The 25,836-nt window shown below is 48.7% G+C and overlaps 1 protein-coding gene and 1 long non-coding RNA gene across 2 annotated transcripts in view; both read right to left on the reverse strand.

Moving 5' to 3' along the window:
• The window catches only part of SLC6A5 (solute carrier family 6 member 5), a 54,391-nt gene extending 38,888 nt beyond the window's left edge, over positions 1-15,503 (reverse strand). The window contains exons 1-5 of the mRNA XM_027115179.1: positions 15,230-15,503; positions 13,319-13,855; positions 10,591-10,729; positions 7,894-8,025; positions 7,372-7,545 (exon numbers count right to left, since the gene is read on the reverse strand). Of these exons, the coding sequence (XP_026970980.1) occupies positions 7,372-7,545; positions 7,894-8,025; positions 10,591-10,729; positions 13,319-13,855; positions 15,230-15,232 (985 nt within the window). The 5' untranslated portion in view covers positions 15,233-15,503. The remainder of the gene's footprint in view (positions 1-7,371; positions 7,546-7,893; positions 8,026-10,590; positions 10,730-13,318; positions 13,856-15,229) is intronic.
• A 1,308-nt stretch (positions 15,504-16,811) lies between these two features.
• The window catches only part of LOC113624911 (uncharacterized), a 36,173-nt gene continuing 27,148 nt past the window's right edge, over positions 16,812-25,836 (reverse strand). Inside the window, exon 3 of the long non-coding RNA XR_003434508.1 lies at positions 16,812-18,912. This is a non-coding gene — a long non-coding RNA (uncharacterized LOC113624911). The remainder of the gene's footprint in view (positions 18,913-25,836) is intronic.

Genomic DNA, 25,836 nt, shown 5'->3' on the forward strand with positions numbered 1-25,836 from the left:
AGCCGGGTTGTTATGACTCCACAAATAATAAATGGCTTGCAGAAATGAATTTTAATCAGACATAAGTAAAACTTCTGAAGCTCTCTACCACAGAAGGCTCACTAATAAGCCCACCTTGAACCTACTGCCTGGCACAATGGCCGACATACAGAAGTTCCCTAAGATACGTGTGCCACGCGCTTTCTGCACACTCGCATGTGCTCGTGAGTCTGCAACAGGACTGAACGCAGTGGTTCTCAACTGCGAACGAATTTGTCCACTAGGGGGCACTTGGCAATGTCGGGGGACAGTTTTAGTTGTCATATTTGGGGAAAAGGGTGGTACTGGCAACTAGAGGGCAGAGGCCAGAGATGCTGCTAAACGTCTAACAATGCACAGGACAGCCCCACGGCAGAGAATTATCCAGCCCAAAATGCCAACAGTGCTGAGGCTGAGAATGCCTGACCTAGGCTGGGATGGGAGCAGGGAACTAATCAGGCGAGTCTTAGCATGTCAGGTACCGTGCTGGACGCTTTACCAATTATCATCTTGTGGAAGCCTCAGAAGACCTGGGAGGTGCCTATGATGATCCTCATTTGAAATAGGAAGATACTGAAGTCTTCCTGACCACATTACAATGTTTCTATGATCACTTGATGGATATTTTAGATAAAGAGTCCACCGGGATTAATGCCAAAGGATATTAATTTATAAAGAGATGAAAAGTAACAATAACAACAATAACTAACACTTATATGGCACTTACTATGCACTATTTTAAATGTCTTATATGCATTAACTAATTTGAGCCTCACATCACGCCTGCGAGGTAGGTATTGTTATTATCTGTATGTTACAGGTAAAGAAACTGGGCACAGAGAAGTGCAGTTGCTTGCCAAGGTCACACAGCAGAATCAGGAGGCAAACAGTCACTCTCTCTTTGGAGGCCATGCTCTTAACCACTTTACTGGGAAACAGAGAGCAGGGAACATAAACTCAAACACCTTCAGAAGCCAGGCTGGTGACACAAATTAGAAAGATATAAAATGGAGGGTAAAAAGGGGTGGCAAACAGAGAGTACGGTCTGCCCTCCGTATCCGCAGTTTTACATCCATGGATTCAATCAACCACGGATTGAAATTTCGATGGTGGTTGGCTGAATACTGTTTTCATTGTACTACACGATTTTATATAAGGGACGTGAACATCTGCAGACTTTGGTATCCGAAAGGGCTCCTGGATCCAATCCCATTAATACCGAGGGACGACTTACCAGCCAATCAGTGCCATGCTTTGCTAGGTGTCCTGATAAAAGATGCAGAAAATCCGGATATTTACATGAAATCTCTCCATTTTAAAACATTGGAAATAAGGCCAAATTGTCTTTAAGCACTGTGGACCAAAACGAAACCAAACCAAACCAAAAAAAAAAGCACGTGCAGCCTAGATCTGGTGCATGGACTCCCAATTTATGCCCTCTGTGGAACAGCAAAGTGGGTAAAACCATGGGTTCAGGAGTTCCACTAGCCCTGAGAGCTTGGATGAGTTCCTTAATCTGTCCAAGCCTCCATTTTCTGATAATAGTGTATCTAGTTTGAAGGTTGTTCCAAGAACCAAATTAAGTGAGATAGATCATGAATGGAAAAATTTCATGCAATGCTTAGCACACAGCTGGATTCAGTAAAACTTAGGCGCAATGCAATCGCCATTGTTATACCTTTGCATGGGGTGAGCATCTCTAATCCTCAGCATCGCCTCTCAATCCCACTTGCCAGCCGTAAATGATCTACTACCTCCCACACATCCCCCAGAATATCTCAGAATACTGGATAAAACTGCAAAGAGTCATTAAAAGAATCCCTTCCCTCTGATGAGTCCTTTAGACCAGAATTTTTCTAAACAGCAGTACTACTGACACTTGGGACGAGAAAACTCTCTGTTGTGGGAGGCTGTCCATGCATTGCAGGGTATTAGCAACATCCCTGGCCTCTGCCCACTGGATGCCAGGAACATCCACCCACCCCACCCCACCCCAGCCCAGTTGTGACAACCAAAACTGTCTATGAACACTGTCAAATGTCTCCTGCCAAAATCTCCCAGGTTTGAGAACCACCAACCACTATTAGAGTCCTCAAAATACCTTCTTACTCAAAACTATCTTCTTTAGTCAAATAACAGAGACTTTCAGGGGGAATCTCACCTCATAATTATCAACTATTTACCGAGGAAGCATTTGTCTCCCCCAGCAGGCACCAGAATGAAGACAATTAAAGGGCCATCCATAGCCCTTTTCTGTAAGCAAGCACAGAAGTTATTTCTCGCCCTCCTGCCCAAAAGTACGTCCCCTAAGACAGACGAGATCGCTAACACACGGGCAAACGCCAAATCGCTTGCTTCCAAAACTGGCACTGAGAAGCACATGGACAGCTTCCCTACAGAGCGTCTCTGGGCGTCTCTGGATCACCGCTCTCCCCTGCAGTGCAAGGTCACAGCGTCCCTGAGGCACTGCAGCAGGGCTCCCTGCAGCCTCAAGCCTCCTGCAACATCCCTTCCCACCACTGGGCGGCAGAGGCGCGCTTCCCAGCACACTGCGCCTTCAGGTCGGCCAGCAACGGAAGGAACGATGGGCCGTGTCATCGGCTAGCTCTGCGGCCCAGCAACCCTGAACAAAGAACAGCGATAAGGATCGTGCTGAATTGGAAGCTGTTCGAATGAGATTCTCCTTACGCGGGCAATTATGAATAAATGAAAGCATGTGAAAGACTGGGGAGAAAAGGAATCACTGAATTAAGGTTCTAATGAAAATTAAGCCATTCCAGAAACAGAAATGATATTTGTGCACTTCGCATTTTAAATGACCCAGCTAGCTCCCAATTTCAAAGAACCGTTGCTGGTCTTACTTGGCAGGCCATGGATTAGCCCTTCAACATTACAAATACCTGGAGGGTTGAATGCCCCTAAGGAAGACAGCCTCTCTCACAATCTACACCTGAGAAATGTGTGGCAAGCTCAGCCTCCACGGTGGACGGAGCCAGGGCTTTTGCCCATGGCCGGAGCAGGTACAGGGTCCTGGCATCTGAATGATGAGGTAGGGCTCCCAGGCAGTATGTCCCTAGCAGAGCTGAAGGGCCATGGGATAAACCCCTCCCTGCTATGAGTGAAGGTCATAATGGCGTGGGAATCTACCCCCATCTCCTGGGACAAGCTTCCCACTAACACAGGGTACGGTGGTTATGGGGTTGTAAGGGGGAGGGTGAGCCTGGAAGGTCATTTGTGGAACACCGCCCTGGGGGAGGGAGTTTTTCCATTTCCTAAACAAGCTTCTCTCAGTATGGCCACTTGGGAGGCAGCCTGGGACTGTCTGGACTCTGGTCTTGTCCAGCAGAGCAGTGGGGCTACAAAGCTATCCATGTCTCTATAAGTCAGGCCATCATCCCCTTTTCCAAGACACCCCAGGACCCCAAAGGATCAATACTTACACAAAGGATACCTGGCCCCAGTCAAGTGAGGATAACCCAGGGAAGGACAGATTGAGGGTCTCCACTAAGAGAGGGGAAAGGATTGATACCTCCATTTTCAACAAACAAACAAAAAATTTTAAAGCACTGGCTAAGAATGAAATAAGATCTGCCCAGCCTGTCCATATGTTTCCAGGGAACAGAGTGAAAAATGTCCATTGTCTCTCTCTGCTCAGAGCTTGCATCGTTTTTACGGTTTATACCAGTCGACAAGGTGCTTAGCTGTCTAATGTTTTCACTCTGCCTTTCATGTTCCCTGGGATATTGTGAGCCAGGCAAAAAATTCCACAAAACCCGGGGGGGCCTGCACCCACACGCCTGGCCCAGTCACTGTGCTCAGCTTGCTGTAAAAAACACACACACACACTATATATATGTGTGTGTATATATATATACATGTACACATACATATATATACATATATATTCTCTGACTATAAAATAAATACACATCCCTGATAGAAAATGTAGAAAAAAAAGAATGGCCCCAAGTTTACCAGTTAACATTTTGCGTATCACCTTCCTATATGTTTTCTAGCCAGCACATATTGTTAGTAAAAATGAAATTATACTATAAATTGGTATCCTGCTTTTACATTTAACAGGATATGCTGACGATTTCCCTATGTTTAATGAATATTCACTTTTAAGGACTATAGAATACTTCATCCTATGGATGCACTATAATTTATTTGAACCATGGAATTATTGAATTTTTGTTACACGTCTGTTTCCGGTGTTTTCCTAGATTGCAAATATGACTGCAATGAACAATCTCGAATAGTCCTTACCTGTGTCTCTGATTTTCCTCTAACAATAGATCCCCAGAAGTGGAATTACTAAGTCAAACTACTGTTTAAACGAGCTTTCTTTTTTTTGCGGTACGCGGGCCTCTCACTGCTGTGGCCTCTCCCGCTGCGGAGCACAGGCTCCGGACGCAGAGGCTCAGTGGCCATGGCTCACGGGCCCAGCTGCTCCGCGGCATGTGGGATCTTCCCGCACTGGGGCACGAACCCGTGTCCCCTGCATCGGCAGGCGGACTCTCAATCACTGCGCCACCAGGAAAGCCCCTAAATGAGCTTTCTTTTAAACCTACAGAATCTCAGCTAAAAACATCAGTTAGGGAACAACTGGACAGATGTCACTCTGCCAGGGCTGATAGAATAGAACCTTCAGGAACCCTGGATGAGCAGAGAATCAGGGGTCATGAGACCCAAATCCTTGTGCTGGCTCTACCTTGAGACTTGTGGCCTGCTACTTCCACCCTCTAAGGCTTAGAGTCCACTTTGTCACCTGTGAAATAGTGATCACGTCACCTGCCCCTTGGGACGTATAGAGCTCTTATTAGGAATAGCAGAGACATCATTTATGAAGCTGCTTTGTAGACTGAGGAGCATTTAACTTGGTCGTTAGGACCGTGGCCTTGGGAGGCAGGCAAACTTGGGGTCAAATCTAAGGTCTACCACAGAGCTTTATAAACTTGAGCTCCAGATTTTTCACCTGTAAAATGGAAATAATAATTAAACCATATGTTGGCTTGTTGTCCATCTTTTTTTTTTTTATTTTTTTCAGTACGTGGGCCTCTCACTCTTGTGGCCTCTCCCGTTGCGGAGCACAGGCTCCGGACGCGCAGGCTCAGCGGCCATGGCTCACGGGCCCAGCCGCTCCGCAGCATGTGGGATCTTCCCGGACCGGGGCACGAACCCGCGTCCCCTGCATCGGCAGGCGGACTCTCAACCACTGCGCCACCAGGGAAGCCCCTGTTGATAATGTGAGTTAAAGGGTTTAACATGATGCTTGGTGTGTAGTAAGTAATGCTGGCTATTGTTATTAAAGTGCTGCACACATATTAGTGGATATTGTCGGCAGAGGAGAATGTGTTTCTGAACTCCTATCCCTCACGAGGAACAGCTGTGGGACACACGTGACCCCCTGAGGGAAGTGTCCAGGGAAGCTTCCTTGGAGGCTGTATCAAGGCAACAGCTCTCTTTGGAAGAGGTACTCCCTTGGAAAGTAACTTCCATCCCAGACACAATCTGGGAAAGACAGGCAGGGCACTGGGATGACCTTGAGGTTTTTCTCCATTCCAGCCCCACATCCTAGAAAATGCACTTTGCCAAAACGACATTTTTGGGAATCCATTCCAGTAGCAGATTATTGGTTGTGAATCTGAGAACAGCTACCTTAAGTGGGGTATCTGAGTGGGGTTCTCTCAGACAGCAGCTTTGCAGAGGTGACCCTGAGTTGGTAGGGACTCCAGGGCAAAGAAGGTGGGCACTCCATTCCAAACATGGTTCAGGGCAGCTTAATTAAGGGATGTGGGCAAACACCAACCTGGTGGTTCTTACCCTTGGGGGCAGCTGGGGAACTGTAAAAACAGATTCCTAGGCTCCATCCCCAGAGAGTCCAACTTAGCTGGTCTGGGCTGGACCCTAAGTGATGTCTTGACTTGCTAGTTCCCCAGGTGATTCTCCTGTGTAGCAGCTTGGGCTGAGAACCACTGCGCTAAGTTAAGAATCCGTCCACGTGGAGATTGTAAAGATGAGGGCACTGAGGCCCAGAGAGTCTAGAGGCACTTACTCTTGGTCATTCCACTGGGCCGCACACCTGGGAACCCCACAAATCCCCATCCTCCCATTCTTGAGCACTCAGGTGCACTGGGTTTGAATTTGATGGGCGCACGTTTCCGGTTTCAGCTTTCCTGCAGTCTCGTTCAAAGCCTCTCAAGGTGGAGGCTGGACATGTTGTGTGCATACATGCACATGTGTGGAAAAATACTCCAGTGTGCATTACTGCCTTTAGGGATGTGCATCTCTCTGGGGTGTGGGAGGGATGGGTCATCTTTCTCTCTTACACACTCAAAGCATTTAAGTAACTTCCTACTTCTGCAGTGTGCAGGCTGTCAGGGCAAAAGTGCTGGTTTGGGGGACCAACACTAAAAGCCAATCATACAGAGACCACAAGATTCTGACTTCAGCCAGATCCAGCTTAAAGGGAATAACAGCTCCGCTGGGGAGAGAAGAAACTACTTGCTTATTGGTGTCCATTAAGATGATCAGCACCTGCAAAGGCAACTGATACTAGCACCTTCTATTTGTACGTTTTTCCAACTACGATCATATCCTCCGTTTCTTTTCTCCTTACAGAGGTAAGTAGGATGAAGAATGTTGTTAGTAGTTCTATTTTTCAAATGAGGAAAACTGAGATCCAGAGAGAAGTTACCTGACACAAACACATGCACCATTAGGGGCAAAACGTCTTACAGATCAGAAGCCTTGCCAGCCACTCTGCTGTTCCTCCTCACCGTCACGCCCTTGCCCTTGACCCAACAAGCTGACAGTTCCCCCAAGTCCTCAAGTCCCAGTGGATTTCAGGCCCGAACCAGCCTTCCCCCAGGCACACGCCTTGCCTCCCTGGGCAGCCTTCCCCTCTTCTAGGTTAGGTCTTCTATCACAGGTCCTCAGTTTAAGTGTCTCTTCTCATGTTTACCTCATGCACTGGGCAGCATTTTGTGAAGTGTGGACCCAGGATCACAAGCATCGCTCCCCTAGATGCTAGACCCCATTGCTTTACAAGTTGTACCGTGCATGTGAGTCACCTGGGGACCTGACCCCAGCCAAAGCTAGTAAATCAGACTATTTGGTGGACTTGTAATTCTACATTTTAAACAAACACTCTAGCTATTCATGAGCAAACAAAAATTTGATTACCCCTCCTCTAGGCCATGAGTTCCTTAAATATTAGAATTAAGTACATTTGATGTTGGTTTTAATCTCTGTGCCCCCAGCACAAAACCTGGCAAACATAATATGTGCTCAATTCGTCCTCATTGAATGAATGAATAGTTCACCTAGTGTAGGTATATCCAAACTTACCTAATAAAAGTTTGGTTTTATCTTTGCATTCTGGCGTGTTCCAAGGGTTGTTGCAGGAGCCCCAGGGCAGCACAGACACAAAGGAGGCAAACAGGTAGAAAAGTGTGTAGCAAATAATCACGTTGTAGTATATGGCTATTAGGACGGAGATGATCAGCATTGCGATGCCGCAGCCTGTGGAAGCAAAAGTTCCAGGGATTCATTCCCTCCAAATCCTGCGGAATCCTTACAGTTGGGCACAGGGTGGGGACCTAGGTCTTGGCTCTCTCTTACAGATGGATACACTAATAGTGGAAAAGACTCTGTGTCTACCAGGAACACTGAGGCATTCTGCCAGGAACGGAACCATGCCAGAGGTGATCTTGGGCCATTCTCCAGAGGGCCCCAGTGGTGAAACCGATCAAACGGAGAAGGAAGGAGCGGGTTCTCCTGATCACAGAAGCAGGTCTCCCTCCCTGGGGCCACGTGGTGCCATGGAGGGCAGGGGAGGGCTGAGGGAGCTGGAAGGCAGGGGGGACTCACCTTGTAGGGCTGGGATGGCCTTCCACACAGACACCGGCCCCTGGCTGGCGAACTGGCCCAGAGACACCTCTAGGAAGAAGATGGGCAACCCTGCCAGAGCCAGCATCATCAGGTAAGGGATGAGGAAAGCACCTTGGAAAGAGAGAGTGTGAGGTGAGAGCCCAGGGAGGCCCAGGCCAGCTGGCTCCACCTTCCCCCTCAAGGAGGAAGCTCCCTTGCCTTCTCTAGGAAGCTTTCGGTATTCCAGCTCAACCACAGGTACCCAGGACATTTAAGAGCCCTCCTCTGAAATGTACAAGGGTACCCTGCAAACACATTCTTTTTTTCAGTTCCCCATTGGATGGGTTGCTAGGGGTTGCATACTGGGTGAGTTTTCTTTTCTCTTCTTTTCTCTTTCTTATTCTAGTACCTCAATGTCTCCAAATTAAGCTCTTCTAATGTTCAACAAATCCACACCTTTGATTCACTACTGGAGTCAGATTTGGTGAAATCTCATTGGCACCTCAGCCCTCCAAAACCTTAAAATCTTCTAAGCTAGGACTCCAGGAGCCCTCAACTTGTTACCTGCATACCTTCTGCCAACCAGGGTTGGACCTGCTCTGCCAGACGGGTGGCAGGGACATCCCTTTCCCCACTGCCTCAGCCATCACACATGTCTCAACTTCCTTCCCCACATTAGAAGTCCCTTCCATCCTTCAAGGTCAACTCAAATGCTTCCTCCTTCAGGAAGCCTCCTTTCTCTGTCCTCCCACAGTACCTCTCCCCAGGCGCTAAGCACTTGACACTATTTATGTGGGTGTCTCATCTAGACCGAGGGCCCCTGATGTTGATCCTTCACGTCTATTCCCCAGAACGCCCAGTCTAGGGCACCAGTAGCTGGCAGGCCTCCGCAGACTTCCTGAGGGTTCTCTGGGGTTCTTTATCCTCAAGGATTCTTTGAGGTTGTTCGGTAGAGGCTTGGGGAATAGCCATGATCTTTGGACAAGGGAGTGCTGTTGCAGAGTCAGAACCAATTCAGACTCGAGATGCCAGAGTCCAGAACACTGGGCTCCACTGAAGGAAAGCTGATCTTTCTCTAGTCTCTTCCTCCTGCTGGAAGGGCCTTTCCTGTCGGGGCAAAACCAGGGCTCTTGCTTTAAACCAGGGCTCTTGCTTTATCCTCTCCTGAATGGGTTTTCGAGAAAGATGTAGATTGCGCAATCTTTCTCTTTTGCTGCTGGGAGGGAGGAAGCGAGCTCTCCACCCGCGCCGCGAAGGGGCCCGGAGCCGCAGTGCGGAAGTTGCCTACCCTCCCAGCGACCGGCTCCCTGCGCAGCCCAACACTTCGCAGATTGCAGATCGCAGATCCCGGGCGAGCAAAGCACGGACCCTTTTGACTTGTCCAGCAGAGAGAGCAGCAGGGCTGCAAAGTTGCCGCGCTCCCTGGACTGGAACTCCCTTCCCACCCTCAACCTGAGTGCCCGCCCCCTTTCCTGGTACTGTAAAGCTTAACACGGCACCCTGGTCTGGGGACTCCCTGCAGAGAACCAAGGGGTAACACGGCTGGGGCGCCCATATGTGTGTGGCCAGCATGCGTTCTTCTGTTTCCGGGGCACCCCTGATTGCGAACGCTCTGCGCTCCTCATAAATACTTGTCAACGTGTCCTAATTTGGAATTAGGGGGAGGGTATTAACATATTTTTCCGTTTTCATCATCACGTGGGGCTGCATCTGTCCCTTGTCCCTGTGCCTGGAGCGCACCGAGAGACCAAAATCAAAAAACAAAACCAACCAACCAAACAAACAAACTTAAGCTGCCTAACCCGATGGAGTGAGGGGCGCAGCTCTGGTCTCCTTGGTCCAGTTGAGAAGCTGTGAAAGGGAATCCTGGGTGCAAATTCCTATTCCTAGAGGGGGTTTGACTTGTCACTTTAGCCCCGCCTTGCAAAGGAGACCGTGAATGTGCCGGGTCCCTCCTCGGTGGGCAGGGGAGAGGATCCTAGAGGCCTAACTGGCGTCCTCCCCATTGTAGAAACGGTTTTCCTTCCACCCAGTGAGGACAAATGAAACGGAAACCGTTTTTGCAAAACGATTTTTGCTAAAGTCAGAATATGCCCTGCTTGTGCCCATGAGGATGTGTGTGGCGGGGTGCTTCTAATAGATTTTCAACAGCACAACCCCCAGCCCCTCTCTTCTCCCCACTCCTGGTTCGCCTGCATCCTGCGTTCTGCACGACCCAAGCGCCCATTCCCAAAGTCTCCTATGTAGGCTCGGATTTCCAGGTTATGATCTTAAAGCCTCCTTAATTCAGCGTCCAGGATCGCACAGCTCCTGGCTCTAAAGTTGTTTAAGTGTGGGGAGTGTGTCGGGTACCGAAATACCTGTGGGCTAAATTAGGATTTGAACTTCCCTGCACCAAGGCTCAGTTGAATCAGGGCCCAGCCCCCCAAGCTGGACCAGTGAGGAAGCGTGCGGACCCATCTCTTCTCTGAGCTCCATCTCCAGACAAAAGCCTCCTGGATCTAGTGCCAACCTCTTTCAATAGCTCCTGCCCTCCGGCTTCACACGGATGCCCACAGGGGACGAACTGGAGTGTGAAGAGGCTGCTCTGAGCCTCCCCTCTCAGCCTCGGTCCCCGTCCCAGGGCTCTGTGTCACCCCCCAACCCACAAGTGCCCGCCCCGCCACGCCGCAGGCGGAAAGAGCGGAAAAGCCATACCTCCCCCGTTCTGGAAGGCCAGGTAGGGAAACCTCCAGACATTGCCCAGCCCTACTGCATACCCCACCATGGACAGGATGAAGTCCAGTTTGCTGGACCAGTTCCCTCGGGCCTTATTCTCATCCCCTTGCTCGTCCTCCTGGGGGCGGAAAAGCACATGGTCGGATACCAGCCCCGGGGAAGGTCTGCAAGCAGGCCCCATTCCGCCCCTCCCCCATTGCTGAGGCTCCTTCCCAGCAAGCAGGCCCCCACTTTTCAACCGAGGATGCATCGGCAAGCAGGACCCCAATTCTGAAGAGAGGATGCGTCTACAAGCAGGGCCCTGACCCTTCAACCCTGCAGAGAGTCTGTCAGCAGGAGGCTCCCAATTCTGATCAGAAGAGCCACCCTAAATAGACTCCTGAACCCCTCTCTCCCTGCAGTCAAATCACACCAGCAAGCAGCTTTCCCCAAACCTTGAACTGTAGGTGGATTGCAAGCAGGTCCCTCCATCCCCAACCCACAACCAAGAGTTCATTTGGCAAGCAGGCCCCCAATATCATGCCTAGAGTCCCCGGCAAGCAGGTCCCTAACCAGCCCCTCCTCCCAAAATTCCTCACACCCCTTACTCAGCCCTTTCTTTTTTTGGACCCCATGCTAAGGCCAGAAGGAGAGCTGCAATGCCTGAAGCCAGCCAGAGCCCCTGCCTCACTTTCTCTAAAGCCTACGGGCAGGACCTGCCTGGTCAGCTCACTGAAGGGGGCACCTTTCAGCAGTGGGGCAAGGGAGGTGGGAAGGAGAGAGACGTGGGGGTGAAACAACAGGAAGAATGGAGAAACAGACAGGCAAAGAGACAGGACATTGAAAACCTTGAGTTCTGGTCGAAACTTTATCGTCCCAGCTGGATAACCCCAGGCAAGCCACTGGCCCTTGCTGAGCTTCTGTGTCCCCATCTGTAAACTGAGGGGCTCAGAATCACTGTCCCCTGAGGCACCCCCCAGCTCCCGCAGTTTCTGGATCTTTGGAGCTCACCTCTCCAAGCTCACACTAAGATGCTTTCTTGGGGGCAGTCCCTGGTTCTGGAATGCCTCACTGGTAAGCAGAAAAAACTGTAGGTGAAACCACCTCAAATAAACTCGGGAAATGTTCAGGACACCTGGACACCACACAAAGCTGCCAGGGACCCAAGCCACCGCACAGCTTCCAGCTCCTCAGTCACCCTCCACCTCATTCTAGCAACCTGGCACGTCCACATTGTTCCACAGGCCATGGAGGGTAAAGAAGCACCTGCCCAAATGGGAAGGAAGTCTTGGGGAGAGAGGAGGAGGGTCGAGGTGGGTGGCAGAAAGGCGAGAATCGGAAAGATGGGCAGAGCTGAAAATAGGCAAAGGCAGGGCTTGATCTATACTGAACATCTTTAATAACCCCACTACACTCCTCCCACACACAGACCACCTCCAGTCACCACCACCCCACTTCAATTCTTCCGGGGCTACGAAGGGTGGGAATTCCAGCCCTTTTGCCGCAGTGCGGAGGTTAAGCAAGGCATGCGGAACAAATTTTCTGCCTCTACCTGAGGTCACACTCTTGGGAACATGCTGTCACTTGCTGTTAATGCACACAGTCAAACGCTCCAGAGGTGCACCCCAAAAGCAAGGGCGAGCGGGAAAGCCTAAGTTTATGTCCATTTCTAGTTATTGTAACAGCTGAGCTCTTGCTGTGTGGGCATGTGTGTGTGTGTGTGTGTGTGTGTACAAACACTAGAGTAACTAAGAAGGGCTATACATACCCTAGATCTCACACAGGCAGATGTTCTATTTCAAGAGCCCACCACTGGCTACACACGCTTAGCCCTTGAGCCCAGGGGAGGAGAGGAGATAGCAGTAGAGGCAGGCAATGGGAAAGGAAGAGCTAAAGTATGTGAAAGGGGATGGAGGAAAGAAATCATGGAAGGAGGGAGAGAAACTGGAGGGAGATGGAAGAAGACAAAAGTCTATATGGGAGGGGGGCCACAAGGAATAGCTGCCTCATCCCTGACTCAGGACTGGGATTTGCTTTGTGGGCTTTTCATGCTTCTGGTTGAGCGTAAAGGATCAAATGCACAGGTGAATCCAGGTTTTGGGGGCCTGAGGCTCATACAATTGAGAGAGGTACTCTAAGAAAAAATATATATATATATACAAAATTAGGTACCAGGTTTTGGAAAATATAGGCTCTGAGGCTTAAACTTCAGTACTGGCCTCACGTAAGCCACCTCTCATCAAATGAGCTCTCATGTGATAAATGTAATTCGCAGTGCAAAGCCTACAGGACTTAAGTGATTATTCCCCCAGGTTTTTCTCTGTATTTTCTTCTCCTTTTTTAAATTAAGAATTGTTTTGGAAAAAAACGAAGACCCAGTCATTAGCAAGAGGGGGTTCTGTCTGCAGAAAGGGGCAAGAATCTAAATGCCTCAACTGCTTAATGAGTCTGCACCTGGATTTCCGCTACCACTGAGGCTGGGAGGGGGCAGGTAGCGGCAGGTCCTGAGGTCGCAGTTCCTCTGGCAGCTTCGCTGCAGCCCTCGCGCCCTGAACTAGTGACCCCAGCGCAGTGCGAGTTTCCGAAGCCCCAAAGCTGCCTCCCGCATCCATCACCTGGCTCTGCCATCCGGTCTCCCCATCAGCACACGTGCACCCGCTTCGGCCTGGCTCGCCTCTCGCGCGGCTGGGGAGCAGAAGGCGGCGCGGCTCGAGCGCGACCTGCTTACCTGGGCGGCAGAGGTGGCCACGCTGCCCGGGAGCACGGACGTGATTCCATCCGTGCCCAGCACCACGGTGCTCTGGCTCATATTCACCCAGCCTACGGCCGGGGTATTGTTCCGCTCCAGGGTGCCCTTGCCCACGCTCACGTTCGCATCCCCCTCCGGGCCGTGCAGGGCCGGAATCTTACAATGCAGCGCGTTGCCGGGCCCGGCGCCCCCTGAAGGAGGGGCGGCCTGCGCGCCGTGCGCCTCGCTCAAGTCCCGCAGAGCCGCCGAGGCCGCCGGCGCCCGCGGGCTACCGAGTTTGCAAGCCCCTACTCCCGGCCACTCGGCCTCGCAGGCTCGCGCGTCGGGGAAACGGAAAGTTTGGGAGCCGGTGGAAGAGGACCTTGGCACACGCGACGGCGGCGCGGCGGCGGCCGCGGTAAGCCCCTGCTCCGGGCTCGTCCTGGGTGCGCACGAGCCATCGTGGTGGCCCAGCGCCACCGCCGCCTCCAGGCTGTTGGCTGGTTGTTTATTCATTTCCTTGGGAGCACCGCAATCCTGCAAACATAATGTGAAGTTCGTGCAAAAAAAAAAAAAAAAAAAAGTCACGGCAGCTTTAAAAATACCTGTATCTACCTATAGAGGTGTTCACAACTCAGGTCCAGACATAATATCTAGGGAACAAATTGGAATCTGGATTGTTTTTTTCCTTCTCCAAGAAAAACTGTAATCATTATTTCTCAGTCTGTCCGTCTTGTGGATAACTGGATGACATAAAGAAACTAATATTCTCCTCCCTGATAGAAGGTGAACTAAGAAAAGAGGCAGAAATGTTTTTTGGAGGGGGGAGAAGCGGAGCGCGGAAATCACCCTACAGCCATGAGGTCCCTGCCCTCTTTGGATTTCACATCACGACTGTAGAGTGCCCACGTTCCCATCACCATTGTAGAAAGATTCTTTAATTTTCCGCCCCATTTCCTTTGTCATTCAACAATGCACATTGCTTTTTTTTTTTTTTAAATAAGCGATAAACAAGCTGCGGCCACAAAAGCTGATGCCCGGGCACCTGCGAGTGTTTGAGGCCAAATTGCTTGTGCGAATCCCAGTGCTCCAAAGCCCACCCCCGCCCGCCAGGTAGCAAAAGCAAGAATAAGGATAATGACCAAAATAACAGCAACAACAACCCTACAAGAACAGTAATAAACCAGATTTCAAACACAAGGTAGTAACTGGAGTTATCTTACACAACCTACATTCATTTCTAGATTCCCAGATATGTAAAAGAACCTGAGAAGTTTTTTGATCCACTCCCCACGAATAACTATTCACACGAGTTTAATATCCATGCCCCTCCACTGGCTTGGGAACCAAAACTCACGACTAGTTTTCATTTGCTTTCTCCCAATTGAGGTTCAAATGAAAATAACTGTCAGCGGTGTTTTTTCCATCCACTTTCTCCCCTCATGTTATCTTTCCGGGCTTTGTAAATATTCGTTCCAATAATTACTATTATACTGTAAGAATAATTCTATTACCTTCACCTCAACCACACACCTCTCGTCTAACCTTCTTTCACAAACGCACACATCAGAACTCTTTAATCTGCACCAAATCTAAGTATCTCAGTTCTAGCCAGCATTCTTATCTCAATAGCCTCTAGGACCCACAGCGGCTCTCTTCAGTACCGGCACCTGGCTTTTCAGCACCAAGGACAGTTCCCAGAATAGCGGGGTTGGGAGACACCTCCAACCTCTCAGCTCCAGAGCCTCGGAAACCTCTTTCCGACCCCAGGTGATGCTCACAAGTACAATGTGCGCTCCCTTCGCCTTCCAGAATGCACAGAACATTTCAAAAAGAAATATCCAAAACGAATCTGCCCTTCCTACCCTCGCAGCCCCCTCTCCTCTTAAAAGAACAAAAGCAAACACTCACCATGTCTGAAACAGGCAATAGATTGAAGGCAGAGAGTGAAACCAGCTATTGACAAGACTGGGTTCGGCTCCAGCAAGAGAGGCGCTTTCTATATCTCCTTGGGAAAGGCCAGGTTTGCGTCAGTGCAAAGCAAGGTGCCCTTCGTTTGACATTTTCTTGATAAGACAAGTTTGATAAATCATTACCTCCTTGGATTCGAGTTTTAAAGGGACAACAGCCGAGAGTACGCTGGCCGGTTGTCACTCGGTCGGGAGGGGGCTGCGTGTTTGGCGTGACTCATGTGGGTCTGATTACTAAACCGAAGCAGGCGGGAGGGAATGATAGAAGTTTGCCTCCTCCTAATTAAGGGAAACATGAGAGGGACACGTCCCACTGCACCCAAGCTGAGGCGCAGCCGCCAGAGGAGCGCTTTGGGCTGCTGAGGTGGGCTCAGAGGAAGGAGTTAAATCACTGTCATGTTTCCCTCTTTCTCTTCGGCTAGATCCTGTTGCCACCTCTCCAAACCTGCAGGCAGCGGATTCCGCAATATTACTATAAAGAGATGGAGGGTCTCACGAAGCGACACAGTTCTGCAATGGCTGTACGCACGGTTCCTGCATTTATAAGCCTGTACCAACCTTGCGTGTGGGACTTCAGATTCCCACAACCCATCCTCCCAGCCAACCAGTGTTGGAGAGATCCTACGTTTTCGCTTAAAAATTGAGGTCTAGTGTTTGCATTTCTATTTTATCTCCATTAACACAATTAAGAGAAATCCCTGAGTAAAATTAGCACTATTCTCATTGTATGTTTTAAGCTCCTCTGAAAATATTATAAGTAAAAAGGAAATTCTTTCCAACACTGACCTGGTTCTTAGGTCACTTTCAAAGTCAAAGGAAACCCATTCTTTCTTCCTAGCCCTCTCAATAAAAATTCACCAGAGCCAGGAATGATTTGGACGCACAAGGTGTTATAGACCCTCCAAATCACCATCTGCTGCAACCAGGCGGTAGGGCTGGCCCTCCGAGATGCCACCAGAGGACGTTCTACTGCTCTGTGGCTGGGGTGGAGGTGGCCGTGGCGATAGAAAGATGGACTTTCCTGCTGGTACAAAGCAATGGCTATAATCATTAGAAAGGGAAAACACCTTTACATAGGTGTAGCTTGGAGACTAATAGGGGATTCGTATCAAAACGCTTCCCTTCTCTCCTTTCTGGCCGGGCTCCTTCAGGCAACTCCAGGCCTCGGAAATGGGGAGCTACGGAAAGCACTTTGTCCCTTCCCTGCTGCCCGCAGCCTTGCCAACTGCCTCGGGGTCGGCTCCGTCACACTCGACTGGGCCGTCCCCACGCGACGGGAGGACAATGCTGCGGCGGCAGCAGGCGAGGCTGCGGCGGCAGATTGCGGTGGGCGCCCAGAGCACTACTGCCGGGCCCCTCCCGCCTCCTTCCGAGCTGCGCGAACGCACGCGGATGCCTCAGCTCACTGACTCTGCCCCCTGGCCCCTCCGGGGGCAGCCGGCTAGGGACCCACGGTCTGCATGACTATGGAAGGAGGACAGGTTCCCTGAAGAGACCTTCCTTGTGAGCTTCCTTGAGGGCTTCAGGCCGCTTTGTATTGTCGCTTTAATATTTATTAAGCTCTCAATATCGAACAATCGTGGAAGGGCTTTCCATGAATTACCCCATCTAGCCTTAACAACAACCTTTGAGAAACTCCCAGTTTGAAAGCTGGAGAAACTGAGGCTCAGAAAGTCGCGTTCGAGCCCTGCAGAATCTCCCAAAGCCTCCCACAGGGCCGTCTGGGGGCCGATCACGCCCTCCCTAGAGGACCGCTCTAAGGCAAACCCAGCGAGGTCGGGAGCGGGGAGGAAGGGAGATGGGGTGGGACTGTGGTGGGCTCTCGCTGGGGGAGGTCAGGAGAGAAGGCGGGGCCAGGAATCCCACAGGGGCGCTTGCTTCGGCCCTGGTGGGCGCTCGAAAACACCCTGGACTCTGGCAGCCACGGGGAAAGCCGAGGGGCTCTGCTGGGCGCTTCTTCGGAAACAGTCCCCAGTTTCCAAGGAGCCAAACCAGGATGCGAGAACTGTAAAGGGCAGGCCTGGCAGCCCCCCGACTTCCGCGCCAGGAAGCGCGCCCCTAGGTCAGAGTAGGCCTCCCTCGGCGGGCCCTGGGCCCACTTCCAAGAGGGAGTCCCGACTTCGAAAGTCAGTTTTCGCAATTTGCATTTGAGCCGCCCACACCAAGTGCCCGGCGCCAGCGGAGCGTCCAGCCAGCGCACCGATGCTCCGGGGCGCACTGACCTCCCTGCCCGAGCTGGAGCGAGAAGGAGTGCGCAGAGGCGGTGGAGTACTGCTGTCCTCGCCGCCCCGCGCCCCGGGTCAGTCCCCCGGGTCTGACGTTTCTCACGCAGGCCCTCCCTCGCCAAGTGCGTAGTCGGTTCCCTCCTGGGGCCCGACGTGCGTCAGGTCCTTCAAAGGCGGTTGACGCGCAGGCTGCAGGCGGTTGGCAGAGGCACTGCTTTGGCTTCCCACCTTCCCCCCCTTCCAGTCGAAAGGTTCTGTAGAGGAGGGGCCGCGTGGAGAGGGGAGGGAGAGTGCGGAGCGGGGAGACCTAGAGGGGTTGTTCTGAAGCCAACGCGGATGCGGAGTGGCGGGCACCAGCCTGGCAGCCGGGTAGGGGGCGAAGGCAAGAGAGAGCGTGCGGGGGCAGGAGGCCAGGGGCGGCCTTGCGCCCCGTTGGGTGTCAGCGCTCGGGAAGCGCCGAGGAGTGAGCCGCAGTATTTAGAAAAACAAGAAGAAAAGGCTCAAGTCCTGCGGTTGCGGGCCTCCACCCACGCCCTGCGCCGCCGCCTGTTTGGAGTGATATCGGCCTCTGAGCGCCGCCGCCGAGCAGGCCGTAAATCCGCCTCCGTCACTGAGCGGCCATTCGGTCGGAATCAGCCAGTCGCTATGGCCTTAATTACTTTGTCAAAGATGAAAAATAGTAATTGATTTTGCCCTTGATCACTCTGCTCCCCCCGCCCCGCAGTTAAGCAAATAAATAGCTATTTTTGAACCCCCCTGTCCACCCAGCAGAATGGGGGGGCAGGGGAAGGGGAGTCTACTGAAAAGGAGGCCATCCCGTGGCAGCCCTGACGCCAGTGTTTGTGCCAAGACACAGGGGGCAGACTGGAACCCAGGCAGGAGAGGGCTTGGAGGGCAGCCTTTTGCCTTCAAGATGCTGCCCTCCTCCACACTAGAGGAGGAGAGAAACGGAGAGGAAACGGCGTTTTACAAGCCCTGGCTCCGGTGTTAGCCTGTCGCTTGCGGCGCCAGCTTCCTCTCGTCCTCAGGGCAGCAGGTGAGAAACAGCTGCCTGGCCAATTTGACAGAAAGGCGAGGAAACTTGCCTGAGGTCAGAGGGCAGAGCCAGAATTTGAGCCACGGTCTGCGCTGACTCCGGTCCACAGTCTGGATCTGTGTTCAGATGATTTTGCTATGGGAGCCATAAACATCTGAAACTTCTATAGATGGTGGGTGCGGGGTGCTCAGTGTGGGTTTCAGGTGACATTGGTAAGACAGTCAAGAAGCCATGCAGTATTTTTGTCCCACTTGTCTGCTACTGCCGGGTTCCACTGCAGTGTTGTTCTGTGTTAAGAATGTGGGCTCTGCAGACAGACTACACCACCTCCTCGCTCTGTGACCTTGCGGGGAAATTCTCAGTCTGTAAAATGAGGATAATAAGAATGTGTATTAACCTCCCTCAAGGGTTGTTTGTGGATTAAATGAGAGTATGCGTGTGAAGTACCTACACTGAGGTCGGCTGCGTGGTATTCTTGCAATAAGCAATTGTTATTACTCAGACTGCAAGAATTATCTGTTTGAAGCCCCTTAGATTTAGCAAATAAAACAGTTCTTTCTCCCTGGTCCAGAAGCTTTACTATGGGTAGACATGCACAGAATAGAAAGCCTGACAAAGTAGATAACCATTGTGCAACATTTTCCCTCCTCATTCAGTGGTGTGGTCACGCAATAATCAAGTATTTATCCTCATTAAAATTGGGAGCATCCTGAAAAAGTAATCAAAGAGGCTGCTAGGAGTGTGTCCTGTTTAGATGAAGGTAAATCTAAACGTACACAGCAGAACCTTAGAACTCTGCAATCAGCTTCACTGTCCAGCTCTCATTTGAACCGCGGGTGTCAAGGAAACACAAACTAATCAGGGAAATCTTCCCTCACTATAGCATTTCAGAAGAGTTTGTACTTGGAAATCAGTGGTTCAGCTAAGTAACTAGCCTGTGTGCAAAATGTAGGTCCAAAATCTTGAGACTCAGACAGGCAGGACGCTTGTTCTTGAGTCAGCAGCAGTGATGATTTTCACTTCACTGCAGCAAAACACAGAGCAGTGGGCATAGGTGCAGACGCAGAGAAGTTTAAAACAAGCTGCAGAGGACATTCAAGGTCATCTATAGTCCCACACGCCTGCTTTACAGTGAGAAAACAGAGGTCCAGGGAAGAGAGGTGAGTGCTCAAGGTCACTTGCAAAATAAGAACGTCTAGCATAATCTTTTTTAAAAGAAGAGAGAAAAAAAGAGCAACTGCACTATTTTTTGATGTAGCAACCTCACTCTTAGAAATCTATCCCAAAGAAACAACACTACAGTGCAAGAATGCTTATTATAGCACAGTTGATAAATGAAGCCTCAGGGGAAAATATCCACATTAGATCAATAGTACGTCTAAAGCATGAAATGATTTTGTAGCCTTAAAAAGAATGGTTTAGAGCCATACAGTTGGCTTGGACAGATACTCATGAGGTATTGAATGAGAACAGCAGATGCACTGAAGTGCATATAATATCATTCCTGCGTGTGTGTATGTGTGTTTGTGTGTGTGTATGTGTGTTTGTGTGTGTGTGTGTTTTCCAGCATACACACTGGGTAGTATGTAGGATTACTGGTGGGCAGCATGGGCATTGATGTGAGTGGAGAGGAGAGAGGGTAAGAGGTAAACAAAAAAGGAAAAGAGAAGGAAAAGGCTGTACTGTAAAAAAAAAAAAATGGTTTTAAATGGTTCTGAAGAACCTAGGGGCACGACAGGAATAAAGACGCAGACGTAGAGAAGGGACTTGAGGACACAGGGAGGGGGAAGGGTAAGCTGGGACGAAGTGAGAGAGTGGCATGGACATATATACACTACCAAATGTAAAATAGCTAGTTAGTGGGAAGCAGCCGCATAGCAGAGGGAGATCAGCTCGGTGCTCTGTGACCACCTACAGGGGTGGGATAGGGAGGGTGGGAGGGAGATGCAAGAGGGAGGAGGTATGGGGATATATGTATATGTATAGCTGATTCACTGTGTTATATAGCAGAAACTGACACACCATTGTAAAGCAATTATACTCCAATAAAGATGTCTTAAAAATGGTTTTGATTGTCATATGTATAAATTTATGTTGAAAAGTGTATAAACAATTTTTAAAAGAAAAATAAATTCAGTACTAGAACCTACTGCTTTAACTAATGAGGATAGTCACCAAACGAGCTACTTTCATTAGGAAGTATTAAGCCTACATCTAACTGACTGTCTTTCTCTGAGGAGCAGAACTCAGAGAAATGAATTCAGTTAATTAAGGATCCGAGCTACCGATATTTGGCTAATCCTCCTTCCTAAAGTCCTGCTGTTTCTGCCTCCTAGCTCTGCTGAGCTGGAACCAGGGCCTAATGAAAACCTTTAGAGAACATAGTTTTGGAAAATATGATGATGTTCTGCCACCCCATCCTTGCAATGTCCATTAAACTATAAAATAATTTAAACTAAAACAACACTAAACTGAAATTTTTTCTGATTTCTACTTTTTCCATAATGACAACATTGATACTTTTCTGACCAACAACATATTCACTTCTTTCCCTTGCTCCCCGCCCCCCTTTTTTTAAATCATTCTTTTGGTAGCCCTGCTTTAATGGTTGCATATGTTTGGTAAAACGACCCAGTAATCACTTCCCAAGTTTAAGTCTTCTGCTCAAAGTTCCCAAACCCAAAGTTGGGGAAACCATCCTTGAAAGAGAGATCAGGTCCCAAATATATTCATTATTAGAAATAGAAGATTTCTAATACATGGGGTACAAGAGAATTGACATTTTATTAAATGTTAGCAAAGAAGAGTCTTTTTTTTTTGTTTCTTGAATGTCCCTGTTTCCCTTGGCCTTCTGTTGCTGTCCTAGTTAGTGGAGGAAAAAATTTGAGTTCAATGTCATGCAAACCTAGCAGGAATTCCCACAAGTAGAGCAGAATAGATGTTGGGAAGCTTTACTGTATAGGCAGCTGATGGAGTTAACTCAAGGCTACTGAGTCAAATCTGAGCAAGGTACAGAAAGACACGATGGTGAGGACAGCGGTCCAGAAAGTGGGACACTGAAAATTCGAGATCTTTTACATGAGTGGGAGCTGCCAGGCAGCATAGATAGGTTTCTGGGCCTTATGATTTTGTCATTTGGTGGTGCTCTTGTAAATTGGGCTTAGGGGGCCATGGACATTGGCACCAAATTTGGTACTGTTAGCTCTAGTAATCTACAGCATTCACTACAGCATGAGACCATATCAAACAATGACCTGGAGGAGTCCAGCTCAGTCTACTATCTTTGATAGACAACCCAGAGTTCATTGATCATGATGGTAGTTGCCCCCGGGATGTCACCATTAGAGCCATGAGAGCTTAGAAATGACCCATGATATGTTTAAAAATAATCTCTTAGGGTTTGCATTCCATTGCAGAGTGTTTCTATGTTCTATCTAAACATATTCCTAGGTGGGGGTAACATGATATGGTGAAAATAGGGCTTTAGAATTAGACGACTCAGGGGTTTGAATCCAAGTTCAGTTACTAGCTGTGTGTTCTTGGGCAGTTACTTCTCTGAGCCTCGCTTTCTTTTTCAGTAAAATGGGGCTTCTGTCGTAATTAAATGAGATTAAGCATTTGAAAGCGTCTAGTACAGTGCTTGGCACAGAGTAAGAGCTCTTCCTACCGTGAGACAGTGGGTTTTAGTGGGTTTGATTAACACTATTCCGCTAGCAATGTAACAAAATGACTCCTTCCTCGAGAGCTTAATATTACTGGATTTGTTGGCCAAATTTCATTCTCCCCATCTTTCTTGATGGGTCATGAGCTTTTTCTGGTGTCCTTTTCTGTTTTCTGAGCTTTCTCTGGAATCCTTTTCTGTTTGCTTTGCTTTTTGTTTTCTGTCTTTCTTAAAAAGGCCAGGCACAGTCATGACTCTGCCTTTGCATCTGCAGTATACTTTGCCTGAAATTCTCCTCCCTACAGAGTGAATTCCTAACTACACCTTTAGACTCATTGCCCAAATATCTCCTCTCAGAGGCTTTTTCTGAACGGAGTTAATAGCTCCACGCTCCGTGCTTCTCTAGCACTAGTGTATTATAATTATTTCCAAGTGTGCCTTTTCTTCTATAGAAGCCACTAGCCACATGCGGCTACATATGATTAAATTAATTAAAATTAAATGTAAGATTCCATACCTCAGTCATACTAACTACCCAATAGCTACTTGCACTGAACATTTACATCATTCCAGAACACTCTATTGGACAGTGCTGTTCTAAATTGTGAAGCCTTCAAAGGCAGAAGAACTTGATTTTTTTAAAGCCTCTGTATTTCTACTCGTACTGACATAGAGTAGGCCCTCAGTATTTTTGAATGAGTGACTTAAAAGTCATAGAATAACCTCTTGGTTTCTTATGTCACCTTACTGCATTCTCTAAATCATATTACTCTGCCTTTTTATTCTTTTTCATTTTGTTTTTCTGGTTATAAAGACAATACATGCTCATTACAGAAAATTTGGAAAAGCCCAAAGAAGAACATACAATTATATATTCCCAACACCTCCAGATATATCCTATTAATATTTTGGTGTAAGACCTTCTAGACTTTCATGTGCATAAAGGTATGGTTTTTGTTTTTATAAAATTGAGATCATGCTGTTCATAGTCTTTTTTTAAAATTTATTTTTGGCTACCTTGGGTCTTTGTTGCTGCCCACGGGCTTTCTCTAGTTGTGGAGAGCGGGGTCTACTCTTCATTGTGGTGCGCAGGCTTCTCATTGTGGTGGCTTCTCTTGTGGAGCACAGGCTCTAGGCACACAGGCTTCAGTAGCTATGGCACGCGGGCTCAGTAGTTGTGGCGCACGGGCTTAGTTGCTCTGCGGCATGTGGGATCATCCCAGACCAGGGCTCGAACCCACATCCCCTGCATTGGCAGGCAGATTCTTAACCACTGCGCCACCAGGTAAGTCCCCATAGTCTTTTGTAATCTGCCTTTTTTCACTTATATTGTTGAAATAGCTCTGCCCCACTGCCATGAAATCTACATTATTGTTTTTAATTGTTGCACAGATTTTCATGATATGAATACACCACAATTTAATAATTATTTTATATTTGAATTGTTTCCAATATTTATTATAAATACTACTGCATTACGTATCTATCTATATATATCTTTGCTCACATCTGTAATTTGGATTCTTAGTGCAAATTCCTAAACATGGAATTATAGTTTAAAGAAATTGCACATTTTTGAGAATTAGAGCCATCTTATTTGCACCAGTTTTGTTTTGTTGATGTTTGCCTCAAGACATAGAATGGAGCTGTGTATGAAGATGTAACCAAGCTCTGAGTACAGCGTGACAGTGTTCTGTGGTTTATTTCCATTCCTCTTCCCAGTGATACCCAGCAATCTGTGAATACCTCTGGTTATAGAAAAGCCATGGAAACATAAAGCCATAGTATGTTTCTATAAAGACTAAACCAGCTTCCTCTTTAGCATAAAGGAATTTTTAAATGGAAAGAATATTACTTGGCAAATACAAATATTTGTAATTGTCAATATGCACAATATTCAAATTTTATAACTATTAGGACCAAACAAATAAGCCCATCTGTTTATACAGCATTTAACTAAATAGTTGTGAGAAATAATATAAACATCGTTAAAATGTGCAGGATTTGCGAATGCTTCCTCTGCAGTGGAAATGCGTAATTCAGGGCTCTCTCTGGTTTCTGCAGATTACATGGATGATGATATGTTTTTCCAAGTCATTAACTTGGGCACAGCTTTGGGGCCAAATGAGAAGCCACATCCAAATCATTCTAAGAGTCGGGGCGATTGGTAGAGCTGACAAAGGAAACACCCTCTGTCATTCAGCACCATGGGAGCATTTGGGGAGTGTGATTGCCTGTGGAGACTCATGGTTCAATGAATCCATTGTTTCAGGAAGGCCTGGTTTCACTGATACTAAGAGAGGAAGGTGAACTGTGCACCCACATGCGCTATTTATGTGACAATGTCAATGACATTTGCAGTGGGTTTTTTTTTTTCCCTTTAGAATGTCATTCTGCCTTTTTCTTCCCCCTTGCACTGTACAGTTTGCAGGATCTCAGTTCCCTGACCAGGGATGGAACCCGGGCCACAGCAGTGAAAGAGCGGAATCCTAACCACTGGACCACCAGGGAGCTGCCCTATTCTGCCATATTTTTTGCATTAAAACGTTTCTGTATATTACATCAGAGAAAAACATAAGCAAAAAAAAAAAAAGAAAATAAACATCATCCTACCAGAACTCTTTTGCTTGCAAGGGACAGAAACCCAATTCAACACTAGCTGAAGCTCAAGGTAACAAGTAATGGCTAGATCAGGGTCAGAGGGGAGCTGACCTCAAGGTGGGCTGGATCCCAGGATGCCCACAGCATGAGGACCCTCTCTCTGAGTCTTGGACTCTGTTGGTCCATCTGTCTCATGTTTTCAGACTCTCATGTTGTAGAAGTCATGCCACCAGAATTCTGGGTTTAATGCTCATGGATTATCATGCAAGCAGAAAGAGGTAGCTACGTCTCTACCTGAGTTTGGGAAGTTTGGGGAAAGGGCCAGACCCTGAGACAAGGCCTTTGATGCAGGTAGAGTATTTGGGAAAGGGTACCAGGGAAAACAGGTGAGGGAGCAAGGGAAGCTCAACAGATGGGAGAAGAGTCAACATAGTGTTAGTGAGTGAGATTCCACTGTGGGCAACTGGAGTTCAGGCCTGCTGGGTCCCTCAGAGGCAACACGTGGAACACGAGTCAGAATTCTCCCACCAGGGGACAGGGAAGCCAGAAGGTGATTTGTCCACAGACTCCCATCCCTAACTGGCTGAGGATGATCCCTGAGGGTGTTAACCCCCAGCTCTTGTGAGCACTCTGCACTTGGGCTGGGCAAGTTTCTATAGCACCGGGAAAAACTCTCAGATAGAGAAACAGACATGGATGTCTGAGGTGGGAAGCTGTCCGTACCCCAGAAATTCTCCAGCACTACTGCCGACAGACTCAGATGGGACAAATCAGTATGGATGGGGCATCGTAACGGCACTTTAGCTTGTTCCCCACTGAGACCAATCACACAGGACACTGATTGGTCCAGGCTTGTGTCCATTTCTTAGGCACAGTGGGGCAGCGTGCCATGAGTGGAAGCTCCATCCAAAGCACGTGGAGGGGGAAGAAATTTCCCAAAGCAAAGGGGGAGGTAGTCAATTACAGATATCAGAATATGTGCAGGAGAGATGATGGACATCATCATCATCATAATTATAAAAGAT

Source organism: Aethalodelphis obliquidens, unplaced genomic scaffold (genome assembly GCF_003676395.1).
Source record: "Aethalodelphis obliquidens isolate GAN/ISIS:26980383/991018 unplaced genomic scaffold, ASM367639v1 scaffold14, whole genome shotgun sequence".
NCBI classification, from domain to species: Eukaryota; Metazoa; Chordata; class Mammalia; order Artiodactyla; family Delphinidae; genus Aethalodelphis; species Aethalodelphis obliquidens.